The 18244-nt window shown below is 46.0% G+C and overlaps 1 protein-coding gene across 2 annotated transcripts in view; it reads left to right on the top strand.

The window, feature by feature from the left end:
* Positions 1–18244, top strand: part of vib (phosphatidylinositol transfer protein vib) — an 80443-nt gene that overhangs the window by 1778 nt on the left and 60421 nt on the right. For both annotated transcript variants that reach the window (XM_084597338.1, XM_084597339.1), the window contains exon 4: positions 5786–5866. In XM_084597338.1, coding sequence (XP_084453464.1) covers positions 5786–5866 — 81 coding nt within the window. The remainder of the gene's footprint in view (positions 1–5785; positions 5867–18244) is intronic.

Here is an 18244-nt window from a genome sequence, read left to right as displayed (position 1 = left end):
TACGAATTGGCAAAAGTCATAATAAAAATTGATGGGAGAGATGTTGTGCTTGAAATGTACCAGAGCAGTGCTGTTGGTTGAGTAGTGTCCTGTGGGTCATTCTCAGACTGCCGCGACAGCAGTCATGTGCGAATTTCACTCCAAAGTGTTTGGAGCGCAGCTTGTGTATAAAGTTTCAGTGAAATGCATGGAGGTGAAAAAAAGTTATTTACTCCGTGAAGTCATTGGTAATGATGCACAGTAAATATGCCTGGCATTTAACGCGACAGCAGATAACTGATGTTGCACCACGTTGGTGGTGGCTGGACTGCTGTGCCAGCAGGTGTGGCAGGGCATTGGATCAGTGACAGCTGCACTTGTAAAATCACATTGCTGTTATGTGTGTGCTCTTTAAAGGACAACTCTGGAGGTTTTTTGACATTCGAATATCCTAGTAAAAATTTTACCATAGGTTCTCCTCTCCGTCCTGACGCATTCTACAAAATTTGTCCGCCGTACGATAATCCATTCACGCGCAACACCACGGCTTTAAAATATGCTGTTTTCATGGCTTAAGTTGAAAGTATTTCTGCGGGAAACACAGAGTTTCTGACGTCACAAACAGTATACCGGCGTTACTGTCCACTTCCCACGTGATTATCAAATTGTGAGGCTTATGTTGGACTACCTCACACATTTTATGCAGTGTGTCATGATTTCCATACTTTATTTTCACCATCCAATGCACGTACGAGTGTTTTTCTGGTGTGACGTCGCCATTTCGTCACCTGGGGCGTCGTTTCTGGCCGTGAAAGCAGTTTCGGTTTTGATGTGCTGTTTTTCCTTTTTTAAAAATACTTCTAAAGGGAATTTCGAAAAACATTTTTTTTTTTTTTTTTTTGTGTTGGAGTTACGACATGCCGAGGAATGTAATTTAACTAAAAACACAAAATGATGCAAAAATTCACCGGAGTTACCCTTTAAGGTTATTTTTATGCTGGTACTTTTGCATTGCAGGCGATTAAATTGTTATGCTAAAGGTGACCTGTCACACTTTTCTCTCACTCTGCAGCTGACATGCGGGTAGTGTATCGGCTGTCACAGTCTATAGAACATGACAGCACGGGTACAGGGAAAAAGGGCCTTCGTGCTTTATTGCGTGCTAGTTTTATAGCCACACACTGGAAAGAAGGGCGACCTCCTCTCTCCCAGAAGCCGACTGTGTGCGCATGTTCCGTGGCTTCCGGGACGATGACTTAGCTACCGATACATCCTCCTTCGCTTGGAAAAAAAGAAAAGAAAACTGTTACAAACAAATCTGAATGGTGTATGGCCCTCGCACAGATGCCTTGTTGATTTCACTTGCATTGGAAATTTAAGGCACCTGTACAAAGCCCTTGTTTTACGTGAGCCGCCGAGGTGGTGCTATTTGTCTTGTTGATCTCCTTAGTGCTGGTGCTGGCGAGGCAGTGCGCGGGGGATCTTGCGTTGGAGGCGCTGTGCCGAGCTGTGGCATGATAGTATGCGACTGCAGTGGACCAGTGCGGGCCGAGGTTGCCGAATTGTCCGAGCTGTTTGCGTCGTCGACGAAGTCCGGCAGTTTCCTCTCAAAGGGTTCGCTGGTCGGTAGCAGGTGCCGCCGGTTGCGTCGCAGAACTCTTCCACCTTCGGTGAGTACGTCGTACGACCTGGGAAACCTGGACTGATGCAAGATCCGAGCTTTCGGTGACCACGTGTTCTCCCTCACCCAAACGACGTCACCTTTCTGCAGTGGAGCCAACGGCCGCTTGAGGCTTTCGGTCTGACGATGCTTGTTCTCGCCATCCGCAAAGGTAAACGTGTTGTAGATTGCGATGCCTTTCTCACCTGCGATGCTCAAGAGCAGCACGGCCTTCGCAAACTCTGGTCGAGGTTTTTCGGTTGACTCTGATGCAGTCAAGAAGAGCTCAAACTTTGTTTAAAGAGCTCCCAGTGCTTGCTGATGTCCCCTGTCACACGCAGCGGCTCTGGTGGCTTTAGGAATTCCATCTGGTTGGTCGGTGGAATCCCACTTCTGACACCATGTATCGGCTGTCACAGTCGATAGAACATGACAACACGGGTGCAGGGAAAAAGGGCCTTCGTGCTTTATTCGCGCTAGTTTTATAGCCACACACTGAAAAGAAGGGCGACCTCCTCTCTCCCAGAAGCAGACTGTGTGTGCATGTCCCGTGGCTTCCGGGACGATGACTTAGCTACCGATACAGGTAGCACGTGACAGTTTTTTTTTATTTTGACAACTTCTGCAGGCTGTTCCGTTTGCACACTTTGTGCACGTGTACAAATTGGAAAGTAATGTGTAAGCTTTTTCAAGTGGCTGGATCATCAGCACTAACTCCTTGCAGCGTTAGGCTTCTGGAATTTGAGTGAAGGGAAGCTTGTTGGACAAATTTGTTCTCCATTACTGCCAAAAACAGTCTGAAAACAAGCGCTGACTATTAATTGTTTATTTCCAGCTTTTGCAAAGCACTAGCATGAAGCAGAAAAGATCAAAGACAGAGTAAAAAGAATTGCAGTCACTGACCTAGTCAACATGAAACAAGACATTTTGGAATCCGTACGAACTGGAGGACACAATTCTGAGCGAGCTGGTTTCGATAAAAATCAGACATGGTCTAACAGTACGAAAAAACACAGACAGAAGGAGGAGGAAAAAACTTTATTTAAAAAAAAAATGCAAACACTCCCAGGTGGACTTCTTAGTTCAGGAGCCCTCTGGCTGTTCCTTCTAGCTTAGCCCGCTCGACCAGCCGCAACTGATCTGCAGGTTGCGTGGCTAGAAGGGCAGCCTCCCAGGAGGAGGGGGTGGGGTGCTTGACGGGCGGAACGCGGATGGGATGTGGGCATTCCCATAAGTAATGGTAGAGGGTGGTGGTGCAGTATGGTGGGGTGGGGTGAAATATGTGGGCAAATTGAGATGGAAACGAATGTGTCTGGAGTTGTCGCCAGTACGTGCTGTCGATGTAAGAAAGTGTGTGATGTGGTGGCGAGTACGTGGTACGGCAACGACGATAATAGTGAACAATTGTATTGTAGTCAAGAGGTTCGATGGGGGTGTATAATGAAGGCCTGGGGAGGACATCTGCCGGCGCCCGGAAGCTTAGTTCTCGGGCAAATGCATGAGCGCGCTCATTTCCGAGGATGTCCTTGTGCCCAGGAACCCATGTGATGATGATGGGATCGGGAGGGTTAGGTAAAGTAGATAATATTTTAGCAGATGACATAGACAGGCAAGGTAGAAGTGAGACAGCACGGCGCTGACTGGCAAAATTTTTATTCAGGAATTACTGCTTTTTATATAGAACAAAACTTAACATTCATACTAGAAAAAGAGCAGAACCATGAATAACGAAATTTTCGTTAGCCACAGTAATCTACAACTTATGAGCCAAAAAACAAAAACAGTCAATTTCTCCGAGTGAACACTGATTGTAACCACGTAATCTCATTCTTGTGAAGGCTAACCGACGGTTTTGCCACACGTCCCTCAGTCTTGCCAGATAAAAAAATGCTTCAGCAACTTCACACGATACTTGATTAGAATTTCGGTACAATATGCGTGTGTCCTTAAAGTCCGGTTTGCACCTTCTGCACTTTTGACAGTGCAGAATCTGGTTGGAACTGGGTACTTTGTTCAGGTGAATCACTGTGCTCTATTAAGCGTGTATTCAGACATCGCTCGGTCTGCCCAATGCAGGTCTTGACAAAGAAATTTGATGCACTACCCCCGCTCTGCATGACAAAAACACCTCATCATGGTGGACACTGCATTTTTTGGGGTTGTTATGTCTATTACTCAAGTGCGTGCTGACATATCTTCCCTAGCTTGTTATCTGCCTTGGACTACTTTGACATCGTATTGTTTACTAATTTTCTTTAGGCGGTGTGAAACCCCGTGAACGTAGGCGATGGCCACCCTTCCATCTTGCGATCCTCCATTTTTTTCCGGCGAATTTTTTTTCATCTGCTTGACCATTCGCTCGCAGATTTAGGCCAGAGTCACTTCTGGAAAGCCTGCTTCCTTCGTGATCATTGTGATTGTGATCAAGGAACCAATAGGGGGGTTCCTTGCTCTACGTTTACCTTCCCTTGGAATCCAATTGGTTACTCTTAGAGACCATCAGTTATTCTCTCTTTGCACTACATGCCCTGCCCATGCCCATTTCTTGTTCTTAAATTTAACTAGAATTTCAGTAACTTGAGTTATTTGCCTGACCCACTCTGAACGCTTTCCTATCTCCTAACGTTACACCTACCATTTTCCGTTGCATGGCCCTCTGCATTGTCCTGAACTTAAGTAGAGCCCTTTTTGTTAACCTCCATGTTTCAGCCACATAGGTCAGTCCACAATGTGTCAGTGAAAGAAAAGACGTGCAAGCAGGCGGAAAGAAAGTCACCATGCCTGTGGTGATCTGAGACTATACGGAAAATGGGTGCAGTTTACAGGGCTGACCACTATGTGTCAGCTATGCATTTACCCGCAAGAGCATGAAGTGGGGGCGGAAGCTATTTTTCTGGCTTCTGGAAGTTTCTCTTGTAAACATTTCATTTTGATGAGACTCCAGCAGCTCAGGCAGGGCCTGAAGGAGCAGCGACATCTGCAATACCGTCTCATCGAGCACAGGGTCGTTGGTGTGAGGGCCCGAGCTGGCCCATCAGCACGTATGGACACCGAGGAAAGGCTGGGCCTCGCTTCATATACAAGGTCCTTGGACGAGGCAGCAAAGATTGCACGGTTTTCAGTGACCGGAAAACCAAAGGAGGCAGGAAGAAAGCTGTTCTTTTGCCAAACGTGCGGTCGAAAACCCAGACTGCAACCAAGGGAGTGCTTCGAGGGGTTCCACACGCTGCCAAAGTATCGTTGAGGGTCTTGGGCATCCACTTAGAGGTTAATAAAGATTTCTTGAAGAGTTGTTGCACTGTCATTGTTTTCTTCCGCGCACTAAGAACAGGCGAAATAGTTTCTGAATGGCCGCGACGCGAGTAAAATTTACTGCAAAGGGTTGTGGCTGCTGCTGTGAATGGGAGATGCTTTGCGGCCTTGGCCAAGCTAGAGAAGACTCCAGCCGTGCTTTGACTGAGAGTATCCTCGGCTGTGTTGCAGTGAAGCATGTCTCCACATCTGCAGGGGTGCACTTTGGCGGTCCACAGAGTGGCTTTGTGCTGGGAGAGTTGGGATGCTAGGGCATGCTTTATGGCATCACTTCGTGGCTCCCAGGTGCCATCAGGGGAAACTGGTTTGGAGGATTCCAGTAAACTGCCGAAAGCCTTCAAATTAACATGGCTGGTGCAGGCTCCCATTCTTAATTGTACGGCTAAATTTTCATTAGAAGTTATGGGACCGTTGACGTTCTTGAATTATCTGGGATTTTGAATCTTTGACGTTTTACTGTGTATGAGATTGCTCACCTCTGCCTTGTCAGCTCATTGCAGCCATTGTAACTGAGCTGCAGAGCATAAAAGAAAAGCCCAATTCATTTGCTGAAATCATTTCCCACAGCAGGTGTGCTGTAATAATGTAGTGCTTTAGGCAGGTGCATTCTGCGATTGGGCTGCAGTCAGGAGGGAAGTAGCGAGACTGGCATTGTGACTGACTTGGCCATCTCTTTTATTGCCGCACTATGTTGGGCACTTGTCTTTACTCCACTGTGTTCAAACCTGATGAGCTGGCATGCTGTACTGCATCAGCTATCTATAGTGCCTCCCAGGTGCAGAACATGCATTTGTGTGGCCCTTTGTTGAAAGGGTGCTCCCCTCTCCGGTGCAGGTTCACGAGCTGCCGCCTGACAAGCTCAAGATGCGCGAGGTGGACGTCATAGATATCGCCAGTGACCCTGTCATGCCACGGGTGAGTGAAGATGGGAACCTCACTTGTTTCTCAGAGTCCTCATGGAGCCGTGTCAGAGGCTCTGGACAATCTTTAATTCAGCCTCTCGGCCAAATAAGGGAAACTCATTGCTCAAGTGCATACTCAGACACACACTAGGGCCATCTCTTCCTGCGGTAATGTGCAGCACGCTCCCTTAGCTTGCCAAGCACCACCTCATGCCAGCAAGGGGGCTGCACAGGTCTGGCAATGTAGGACTGGAGCGGCGGAGGTTGCACAAGTGCCCTTGGAGTTGCGACCTGCTTTAAAGATTTAGGTGCTTTGGGAAAAAGCACCACTATTCATAAGACGTCTAATTTGGTTCTGTAAAAGCAATAACACCTCAGTTAAATATTAGTTGACTGTTGCATTGCCGTTGACAGCAAAGCTGACCACCACAAAGATTTGCTCAGCTTGCTTCACTGCTAAAAAAAAAAAAAAAAAACTGCAACAAAGATTACAGCGGTGTCATGTTGATGGCACGAGACTGAAGGCTATTTTTAAGTGGTCTTGGCAGTTTTGCAATGTAAGTGCAGGCTCCATGTGCAAGAAGCGATCTTAAAAGGGGCGTGGCACTACATGGAAAGTTCCATGAGTACCTTCGCTTTCAATATTTATTTTATTTTATTTACAACGCACTGCTGGCCTCGGTTGAGACTGTCGCAGGTTTGGGAGATTGTATTATACAAAAGAAACAAGCAAAAAGATGGAACAGAAATTGTAGGTGCCCTTCAGGAACAAAACAAAGCAACAAAAAACATAGAACAATTTGAACCAGTGACTTAAAACTAGTCAATTAACGGAATGTTAAAATAAAACGCACACATAATGAACATATTGAACAACACTCACATCAATGACGAGATTCAAATTAACCGTCCTTATGAATCATAAATGACACTGCACAACTTAGAGATGAATGAAGAAAGCGTAGTAGACTTGACAATATCATCGGGCAGAGAATTCCAGTCTTTAACCGCTTGGGGAAAGAATGAATACCTAAACGTATCATTGTTGAACCTATATTCATTTAAATGTTTACAATGTTTATTACGTGTATTGCGTGAAGTCTAAGGGTACAAGAAACGACTGACGTCTATTTTGATGTAACCATTTAAAGGGAGGAATATAAACTTAAGGCGTGTGAACTTGGCATGAGCACTTATATTTGGAATGCCAGCTTGATTCAAAAGTTCGGTTGGTGAATCATCACGTCTATATTTATTGTATACAAATCTTGTTGATTTGCGTTGGACATTCTCTAATTTTTGTGTGCATTGTTTCGTATATGGGAACCAGGCGATTATGCTATATTCAAGTAGAGTCCCTAGAAGTATTTGCTAGTCTGCCGTCCGAGCGGGGTTCCCTACGGAACCGGTTGGCCGCTTCCCGGATGAAAGCGCAGGGGGCGCTGCACGCATTCGGAGCGTGGTCGCGTGGTCACGTTGTGTACGTCGTGCTGTGGCGGTTATGCCGTACTGCGAGTCTGCGCCGCGCTGATCCGATGGTGCCGTGGCAAGGCTCGCGCACCACGTGCACTTCTTTTTGCTCGCGAGCCGGAATGCGTGCAAATTAGCTAGCATGTGTGCAAGTGTGCCTTTTTTATGGATGTGTGATCGCGTCATGTCCAGAAAAAGGGGTAAGCGTGATAGCACGTGTTTCTTGCCCGGGTGCAAGAGCGGGTAGCGCTCGTGCCAGGTGAAATGCTCTCTCTTCAGGACACCGAAAGACGCAGGGAAGAGGCAAGAGTGGGAGTTCAACATCAAGCGTGGCAGCAAAGGCAATAACATTGTTTATTGCCTCAGCTAGGGCATAAAGGAATATGTAAAACGAAAATTAAAAGGCGTAATAAATGAAAGAAAATAGGTTGGCTGTGTTCTAATAAAGTTCAAGAGAGAACGATGATAAGGCCCTGCCGATATTGTCGGCTTCAGTGGCGGGCAAACCCACAAGGGGTGAATATCTTCATTTTTTGTGAGTTGCAGACAGGAAATCCTGGACGTTGATATAAATATAGGTATATATAAATATCGGAGGATCCGGATCGGGGTTGCCCTCACATTACTGTAACACGAACAAGCTAGTGTCGACGTTTGTGAGCGACACTTCAAACCCTGCTTATATTGAGCGAAGTTTTAAGACAGGTAAAGGTAATTGAGATTCCCCGGGGTGTTACGCAACTCACGAAGAATGCCATCTCAATGTTGTTTCCTGACACTCCAAAATACTTGTTTAAGCCCCTGCCTCTCAAGAGAAAGGAGCGCAACTTGTATGAGCAAAAACAGTCAGCAGGAAGACCTGCAGAGAAAGAAAAAAAGCGCACTGATCCTGAAGCATCAGTGGAGCCAGTTGAAGAATACAGTGGTGGTGGATCGTGTGACGCGAGCCTGCTCCAGGAATGCAGAAAGCTGCGTGCCACCGCCACTGGGGACAAATGTCGATCATTCTGACGTTGAGCAATTAAAATTCGCATAGTGTCACTCAAGCGAGGACGAATCTCCGGAGGCAATCTACGCAAATCGGCGAGTTCTGTTCCATCGCAGTGATACAGGTGAAGCTGCCATGAATGCTGCTGTGTGCATTCGAGGAAACAAAGTCAAGGAGATAGCTGTAAAGTCGACAGAAGAGGTAATTAATCTTCTTCAGGACATTGCGAAACTCAGCTTGTGTCCTGGCAGCGGATTGAAGCCTATTACCAAGACCTTTCCCTCCTACAATGGGCTTTACTTTGCGACAAACTGTACCATTATTTCTGATGCAGCATGCATATAGCTTGCAAATACTTGCAAAAGTGAACTTAGAACACCCTGTCAAGAAGAAAAAAAAAATTAAGAAACAAACTTCTAAGTCTCGAGCAGTTTTCATACGAAGGACAAGGTGGCAAAGCTGGTAAAAGCTCTAGGTAAAGTGAAAATGAACACCTTTAAGGACACAGTTTGAAAAAAGTGTTAGTGCCCTTCCTCTCAACTAACAGCTAGCTGTTAAAATATGTTTTAGAGGTGACAAAACGCAAGTCAACAAAAGTGATGGCATACTCTGATGAGTGGCTACTAGGCTTCCTAAGCACCAAAGAATTCATATCAGCAGTTTGCCTGAAGCGCGTTGCGATTTGAAGGGCTCGGGTTTTCATCTTGCGTGCTTTAATTGTGCATGCATCCGAAAGTTTCTAGTTCTACATACGTATTATAACTTAGCTAAACGTCAGAAGAAGTTAAGATGTAACTATAGCGTGAATGAAAACGCCGGCGACAGCACTCTACCGCTCGCACACGTTCCTTGGAGCCTAGAATGTGCGTCTAATATAGTCTTCCATGCAAGCGCAATTGTTTATACAAAATCTTCAGAAGACGTTATTACAATAGGGCACCGCGGTAGTATTCAGTGAGGATAATAGGGTATAAAAAGCGGCTTCGTTTCTCCATCGACTCCGGGACATGCGCGCAAAACTTCGGTCACGACAAAAAAAAAAAAAAATCGTTTCCGTGGTTATGCCAATAACTGGGGCGCGAATTCAATACTACAACTAAACTGAAATAAAAAAACTAAAGAGCGGCATCGCACGTACAAGACACCAGGCAGTGCGCAGCGAATGCATTCCGAAGCGCACGGGCGCGCGCGTCGTCTGCTGCGTCAGCAGTGGCGCACTCCGGTTCACCGCAGCGCCACCGCGGCGATCATTTATTGGCCGCCTCCGTCGCGGCCGGCGGACGAGAGACTAGCAATATTTCTAGGGACCCTAATTCAAGTATAGGACGAATAAGTGTGGTGTAAGCCTGAATTTTCGTATCTGGTGCTGCAGAGCTGATCGCGCTTTAATGAGTGGAAAGCAGATAGAGCCTTGCCTGTTATAAATGTACAGTAGAATCTCGATGATACGATTATGGCTGGTACGAATTTCGGGATGATACGAAGTTTAAGAATGCTTTGAACGCACTACACTGTATAAAATACGTTAAGATTCGGGGTGATACGAAGAGTTTCTGAACCCGCCGCGGTTGATACGAACGTGCAAACCAGTCGCTCATGCGAGCGGTCCTCAAGAGGGTAACATAACCGACGCAGCCGCTGCTAACTCCTCTCCCCCCGCCGCCCAAAGCCACCGAGCACCGAGAGCCAGATGAAGACCTCACGATTGATGGCTGGGACAATCTGGAAACTGAAGCTTCGGCTCTGGACTTCGTTACCGCGGACGACAACGTCGCGACCTGTGGGCTGTGGTCTGTTGAAGACTTGGTCAACGAAGCGAATGATTGCGAAAATGAGCCTGACAGCAATGGTGACGCCGACGACGAGTGGGATCAGCTGCCGTCAACAGCAGATACTCTTCACGCTTTGGACGTTTTGCGCCGCACCGTAAGTGTCGGCAGCGTGAGCGACGAAACTGCGGCAGCGTGAGCGACGAAACTGCGGCACGGCTTTATGCCTTTCAGGCGGAGCTTGTCCGCGACATCAACAGCAAAAAAGTGCAGACAAGCATTACGGACTTTTTCGGCCGCAAGTAGTTCGCCATAATAAAGTTTGGTTCAGTTTCAATTCATTCCCATGTGGAAGTTGACTTGTTTTGGATCATGCGAATTCAGGATGATACGAATATTTTGCGTGCTCCCTTGGAATTCGTATCATCGAGATTCTACTGTAACATGTTTCTTCCATTTCAAGTCTGATGAGAGTATCACTCCTAGGTACTTATATTCATTCACTTGTTTTATTGGTGTGTGCTGTATACTGTAAGGAAAAGAAACTGGATTTTGCTTTCTAGTTACAGTCATGAAGATAGACTTTTCATTGTTAATTTTCATTTGTCAGTTCTGACACCAGTCGTCTATTGATGTAAGTGCAGCTTGTAATGCAAGCTGATCTTCATAGGTAATAATTTCTTTGTATAGGATACAATCGTCAGCAAACATTCGAATTGTCACATTAAGGCTGCGTGCTATGTCATTGATATACAGGAGAAAAAGGATCTGTGCAAGGACTGTGCCTTGCAGTACGCCAGAAAGTACTTCGACTTGATCTGAAGACTAGTTTTCAAAAAATACAAACTGACGACGACCTGAAAGATACGCTTCCAACGATTTGGTTACATTGCAGATGCCGAGATAGCTGTGGATTTTGTAAAGTAACTTTTTATGGGATACGCGATCAAAAGCTTTTGATAACTCTAAAAATATTAGATCAATCTGTCCACGTTTATCAATTGGGAGGGCTAGGTCATATATGGTTTCTTTTAGCTGTGTTGTCGTTGACAGGCCTTTTCTAAATCCATGCTAGGATATTGTTTCGTTCAGCAAATGTTATTAAGTGTTAAGAATAATATGCTCAAGTATCTTACATGCAGTGCATGTGAGTGAAACAGGGTGGTAGTTTGAAGGATTCGAACTATCGCCTGATTTGAAAATCGGAACAATTTTAGCTACTTGCCAATCTTTAGGCACTTCAGAAGTATCAAGGGACTTTTTGTGAATCAATAGTAAGTACCTCGAAATCCACTCTGCATATCTTTTGAAAAACGCATTTGGTAAGTTGTCAGGGCCGTTAGACTTTTTTTCATCAATATTGAGCAGTAAAGAGAAAATACCGGGTTGGGTTAAGGTTAAATCTTAGAGTTTATCGTAACTAACATGATCATCCAATGACAGTTGGAGGCGTGATGCCGTCATCAAGAGTGAACACTGATTTAAAATAATTGTTAAATTCGTTAGCCTTTTGCAAAGCGTCTTTTGGCGGTAAATTGCTCCTATGCGCCCTGGAAAATAGATAACACCAGAATTTATTCAGAGACTGCTTGATAAACTTCTTCAGCGTAATGTTAATATATTTATGCTTTGCATTCTTTATTAATTCTTTCAGAGTTTTCGACATCTCTCGAATTTTGATACTATAGCTAGGCAGTGGGGTCTTATTTCTAAGTTTTCGTAACCTTGAAATTTTGCGTTGTAAGTGAACAATTTTTCTTGAAATCCAAGGATTATTCTTCCGTACCACTTTTACTTTGGTAGGAACAAAACCCGATAAGCAATGCTGGGCAATGGCTTTGAATGACAGCCACAGTTCATTGACTGACACTGTACGATCAGCGGATCGTTGGGAGCAGTATTCAAAAGCGCTATCAAAATAATCCAGAATGCTTACATCATCCGCCCGAGACCAGTTATAGATCTTGGTAATTATTTTTCTTTGTTGCGGCATTTTGAATAGCAATATGGAGCACTTCGTTGCCTTGTGGTCAGATATACCTTCTATCACTTCCCAAGAATAGCAGCTAAGTGGAATGTCGTCGCTTATGAAAATCAGGTCCAGGGTACTACGTGTTGATCAAGTGACGCGTGTTGGTTCTAGGATTATCTGTTTCAAACTGAAATTGAAGGCCATATCAAGTAATGCCTCTGCACTAGCTCTATCGGTTACTCCGCTATCAAAATTATGCCATGCGATGCCATGAAGATTGTAATCTCCAGTAAGAATGATTTTGTTATGTTTGTGCATATGCCCTTGCATGTATTCAGTTATGATGTGCAGTGTATCAGCCAAGGCATTAGAGGGCCTGTACATAGTGCCGACGAAAATGGCAGAATTATCAGTTGATAACCTGCACCATAATGCTTCTTCGCCAACTACATCAGGCATAGGAATAACCCGTCATCTTTATTGAGTATCGCGACGTCACCGCCACGCCCGCATCTGTCATTACGCAAGACCATATAGCCCGGTGGTAAAATATGTTCGCTCTTCGTCTGAGGAGAAAGCCATATTTCAGTGATCGTGATTACATCAGGACTATGCTCAAAAAGAAATGCCTCTAGCTCAGCTACTTTGTTCGACACACTTCTGGCATTTACGTTAATAATCACTAGTCGCTTATGTCTCCTTGAGAGCGCTGTCTTTCGTATTCGAGGTTGTGGTTTTTTTGGAATGGCAACTTTTTCGCCTTTTTCATCATCGCAGATGAACATTTGATCTTTTATTTTTAGTTTGTCGTATATGAGCCTAACCTTTTCTTTGTTATCTCTGTTTGCTTTGCAGTTGTCCCAAAGCTTCTTTCGAACATTGCATACTCGAAGGGAAAAATCTTCTCCTACTGATATATTTGATCCCTTAAGCTTCGAACAGTTCTCCAGTACATTAATTTTATCTCTGAAGTCGAGAAGTTTGAATATAATTGGACGAGATTTATTGCCTTTCTTAGTCCCAAGTCGATGTATCTTTTCGATTCCAGAAATGATGCACCGAGTTTGTCTTTGAGTAAATACTGTGTAACGTTTTGTTCAAGTGTTTCATTACTTTCATCGTCCTCTTCCTCCATACCATAAATAATGATGTTTGATCGTCTGCTGCGGTTTTCAAGATCGTCAGCCTGCCGTAGGATATGAGCTATACTACTTTCAATCCCTTCAATTCTTTCCTCAACATTTGCTACCCGGCTCTTGAGATTTGCCAGCGTGTCCAGTTTAACATGAATGGCTGCTAAAGAGGCTTTCGTGTTCTTGTTCTCTTCTCTAATTGCACTGATGTCGGCTGCTACTATTTTGCAAATTTCAGCCATAGCCTCTTGCATATTATGCTTTCTATGTCGCCAGCAAGTAACAACAGATCTTTCAAGAAATCCACACAGTCATCAAACATAACACAGATTTGCCTTGGGCACGGCAGCACCAACAAGAACAAGTCGCTGCTACGAAAACACTTGCCATACTGTTTTCTCACCTGAGCAAGAAACACAAAAGGGTTGCTGAGCAGCATGTTCCCAGTGGTGCCGCCGCGCCCAATGCGGGTAGCCTGCGATGCGCCGCTTTTAAAGGTGTCTGCCGTCGGTGAGGTTGCCGATATCGGTCCGTGTGCGCAGAATAAACGACCCATAGGGTTGAAGTGGCCGAACACTGTGCCGATGCTCACGATTTTTTCCGGGATGGCAATGCTGTGGCTCAGTTGTGCTGGAAACGGGCTTTTCCTGAAGATTCCATCCTCTCATAGAGCACAGGGACCGTCCAGGGTGTAAACAAGGAAGGCCTGAACAAGAAACACAAAAGGGTTCTTGAGCAGCATGTTCCCAGTGTTGCCGCCACGCCCAATATCAGATATATATCCGGGATCACCTGGGCGCCTCTTTTCAGTTACCTTTAGTAATAGCTTGGTGTACAAAAGGCATGGTTCTTGAGAACAGCTTCTATTGAGGCATTTTCATAAGCCAGGGCTTTATTTTTAATCTGCTCTCACACATGGTGGTTTCAGTTATAGTCAAGTCAGAAAGCACTTAGAACTAATTAGTTGCTCCTCCCAAAGCCAACTGCCAGCAGCCAGAGAAAAGGCAGTAGAGCTCAGCCTTTTGCCTTGACTGCTCTCACTTGTGATGTGTTCCTGAAGGCGAGAAAGGGCAGTAGACGTGTTGCACATTTTCAGCATCTAGTGTCACGATGCTGCGACAACTTGCAAAATATCACCCTTTTTGCACAGTTGTGTACAACTGTGTGCAAATGCATTTGTATTAAAAGTGCCACAACTTTGCATGGCTTTGTGCAGACCAGTACTCCCAGGTGTCATGGCTTCTTTGGGCAACAAAGTATACGTCATCCAAACAGCGCAGGGGACATGGCAAGAGAACATGAGCGCCGTGTTTATGTCTGTTTTGTTCCTTGTCCCGTCGTCTGCGCTGTTTGGATTACTTCTCATTATGTATAGCCACCAACTCTCCCAATCTGCTGTTCTTTTAAAATGTATGTCATCAGAGCAGCGTGTTTTCGTGCTCCTTTTGGGAGCAACAAAAGATAATGAAAAAGAAAGTGCACATCGCTCATGGGGGTGCGTCGGGGCCTGAGGTGTGGCAAAAGATAGTCGTTGCTTTTCCAAGTTTGAAGGGCTTTGTGGCTTGCAGATGTGCAGCGACATTTGGGGTGCACGAACGTTGACGCAGTGTGCCCAAAATTGGGGCCAAAGGCTTTGTTCACGTTTATGCATTCCTGAAACTGTAAAATGGCCTTCAACCCACTCGGGTGATGCATGGCTTCTTCACATTCTCATTTAACTTGTAGGCCATGTGGAGTTGTATTGATTTCTCCAAAGTGAAAAAATATTTGTTCTCGCAATTTTTTTATCTTTGTTTGTTTACAATACTGTAAGCCCCTTATGGGCTGTTCACTTCGTGGGCAATGAAAAAAAAAATTGGGAAGAAAGGCAGGCACATTACTGCAAGAAACACAATTCCAATTTTTCTCCAAAGCCTCAGCTCAGCTGGTGTTGTAAAAAATGTATGGATTAAGATTACTGTGCTCACCATACGGAACAGGCAAGCAATCGATACCAGCAGCCAACCAAAAGTTGCCATTTTGGTCACATGCTTTACAGCCTGCTTCAAGTGATTCTGTTTAGTTGCGAACCAAAGTATATGTGAATAGTTGTATCATGATCTTTCAAACCAGTTCATAATAATGCTAGTGGAGGATGTATTTTAACTGCAGGCTCTCAAAGCTCAGTGTGATGTGACGTTTACTTAAAGGGACAAGCACAGATATTTGGAATGGTATGATATATGAATGGGGTGGTATTTTTCGATGATAATTTATAGCAGAAACATCTAAGGATTGTGAAAATGAAAAGATTGAAGATCTGAGGTTCCACCCCATGTTGTGTTAATGTAACTTCATGTCCACGAATGGTTCCCAACACAAGCACAGCTTAGAACCAAAGCTTGTTAAATATTGTACCTCCTTATATTGGTTTAAATGTTTTCAGTTTGTGGCCGCTATACCTGCTTCTGTTTTGCACCTTGGAGGGTATTCTTCATTGCGTGAAGGTGTTTCATTTCATTTTATTACTCTCAAGGCCGGTCAGGCGTTACAGAGAGGAGTGGGGAAATAAAAAATAAAAAGAAACAAACAAATAAACAGTTACAATTCATAAGCATTAACAGTATCCTTGAATTTTTCAAAGTCCTTGATGACGACGACAGTGGAGGGCAGGTGATTCCAGTCCGAGGCAGTTCTGGGGACGAAGGGACGAAGGAATTATGATATTGGACAGTCCTGCACTGTGGGATGTGCACCTTTAGGTGGTGATCTCTGTGGGACGATATGGGCACCGGAGGAGTGAACAGGGACTGCTTTATGTTTTCTTTGCCATAATATTGTTAAGGGAAACTTACACAGCGGTAAACGCCAGGTAACTCTCAGAAGCACACACCACCAGCACGAACCCAGCTTAGCCTGAGCGTCGTCTTCCTCACAACACAACACCAGTGCGTCGTCATCTAGATATTGCGCACTGTAACAGTATTCTCCGCGCGGGAGAAGCACCGTCCCGGTGCTGCCTACACAGGAGAACTTGAATGGTATGGTTTCAGACGGGCGACGTGCACGATTTCTGGATGAGGGGTTGCGGAAGGATACTTGGGCTGCAGAGGGGCGATCTCATAGGTCACATCGGTGACTTGTCGCAGGACGCAGTAAGGACCCACGTAACGAGGCAGAAGTTTCTCGCACATCCCCACACGACGGGCCGGAAGCCAAAGAAGTATGAGGGAACCAGGAGGGTAGTGGACGTCTCGGTGATGTTGGTCATAACGACGCTTTTGTGAGCACCGAGACGCGCCAAGCCGGTCTCGAGCAATGTGGCGGGCGGCATCAGCGCGGGCGATGGCATCCGAAGCGTAACTACAGGAAGAGTCGTCAAGAGGCAGCAAGGTGTCGAAGGGGAGTAAAGGCTCTCGGCCGAAAAGTAGATAAAAGGGAGAGTATCCGGCGGTATCATGGCGTGAGGAGTTATAGGCGAATGTGACGAAAGGTAAGGAGATGTCCCAGTCACGATGGTGATCGGACACATACATAGATAGCATGTCGGTCAGTGTGCGATTCAGGCGCTCAGTAAGACCGTTCGTTTGCGGATGGTAGGCCATGGTGAATTGGTGACGAGTAGCGCATGAGCGGAGAAGTTCATGAACCACTTTAGAAAGGAAACAGCGGCCACGATCTGTGAGCAGTTGACGCGGAGCGCCATGAATCAAGATTACGTCATGCAAAAGAAAGTCGGCAACGTCGGAGGCGCAGCTGGTGGGGATGGCCCTGGTTACAGCATATCAGGTAGTATAATCAGTCGCCACAGCAATCCATTTGTTTCCAGAAGTCGACGTCGGAAAAGGCCCAAGAAGATCGAGGCCCACACGAGAAAACGGTTCAGTCGGAACTGAGATTGGTTGTAGGGGCCCACTAGGTTGAAGCGAGGGTGTATTACGGCGCTGACATAGCTCACAAGCGGCGACGTAGCGACGGACAGAGCTGTAGAGACCAGGCCAGAAAAATCGTCGTCGCACACGGTCGTACGTGCGTGATACTCCCAAGTGTCCTGCTGTAGGGGCGTCGTGAAGTTGGGTGAGGACAGTAGAGCGCAGATGAGCCGGAGCAACCAGTAAAAGGTCCGCGCCATTTGGACGCATACTGCGTCTGTATAACGTCTCGTTATGGAGCACAAATATGCTGGCGGAAGAATCGGGGTTGTTGCGCAACTGGTCGATAATTGGTTGCAGGGCAGGATCACGATGCTGTTCGGAGGCGATATTTATAAAGTCCGAGATGGACAAAATGTAGTCGTCAGCAGTATGGTCGGACAAATCGGGAAGATCTACGGGATGGCGGGACAAGCAGTCAGCGTCTTCGTGTAAGTGGCCGGACTTGTATACCACAGTAAATTCGTACTCTTGTATTCGCAAGGCCCGGCGACCTAAACGGCCAGTGGGGTCCTTGAGTGAGGACAGCCAACACAAAGAATGATGATCTGTCACTACACAGAAGGACCGCCCAAACAAATAAGGGCAGAATTTGGTCAGCGCCCAAACAAGTGCAAGGCATTCCCGCTCTGTAATTGAATAATTGCGTTCAGAGGACGAAAGCAGGCGGCTGGCATAAGCAATGACGCGGGAGGACCCATGCTGGGACTGGGCAAGGATAGCACCAATACCATGGCCGCTAGCATCGGTGCGCAGTTCGGTAGGTGCAGAAGGATCGAAGTGCGCCAGAACAGATGGTGTAGTGAGGGCGGAAATAAGCATCGTGAAGGCATAGGCTTGGTCACAACCCCATGTGAAAGGCACGTTTTTCTTCAGAAGAGAGGTAAGCGGACGAGCGATGTCTGTGAAGTTCCGAATGAAGTGGCGGAAGTAGGAGCAAAGGCCAAGGAAGCTTCGCACGTCACTTGAGCTACGCGGGGTAGGGAACTCGCGCACGGCTCGAACTTTGTCAGGGTCGGGCTGCACACCATTTGCATCAACCAAATGACCCAGTACTTTGATTTCGCGCCGACCGGCGCGGCGAAAAACGGCCAGGACTGTAGAAAGCCTATCAAGGTGGGTTGCGAACGTGGAAGAGAAAACGACGA

The sequence above is a fragment of the Amblyomma maculatum genome, chromosome 3 (assembly GCF_055883805.1).
Source record: "Amblyomma maculatum isolate TAMU_Amacu chromosome 3, ASM5588380v1, whole genome shotgun sequence".
Lineage (NCBI taxonomy): Eukaryota > Metazoa > Arthropoda > Arachnida > Ixodida > Ixodidae > Amblyomma > Amblyomma maculatum.
Note: the sequence above shows the minus strand (reverse complement) of the source record. Positions and strands in the feature narration are given on the sequence as shown.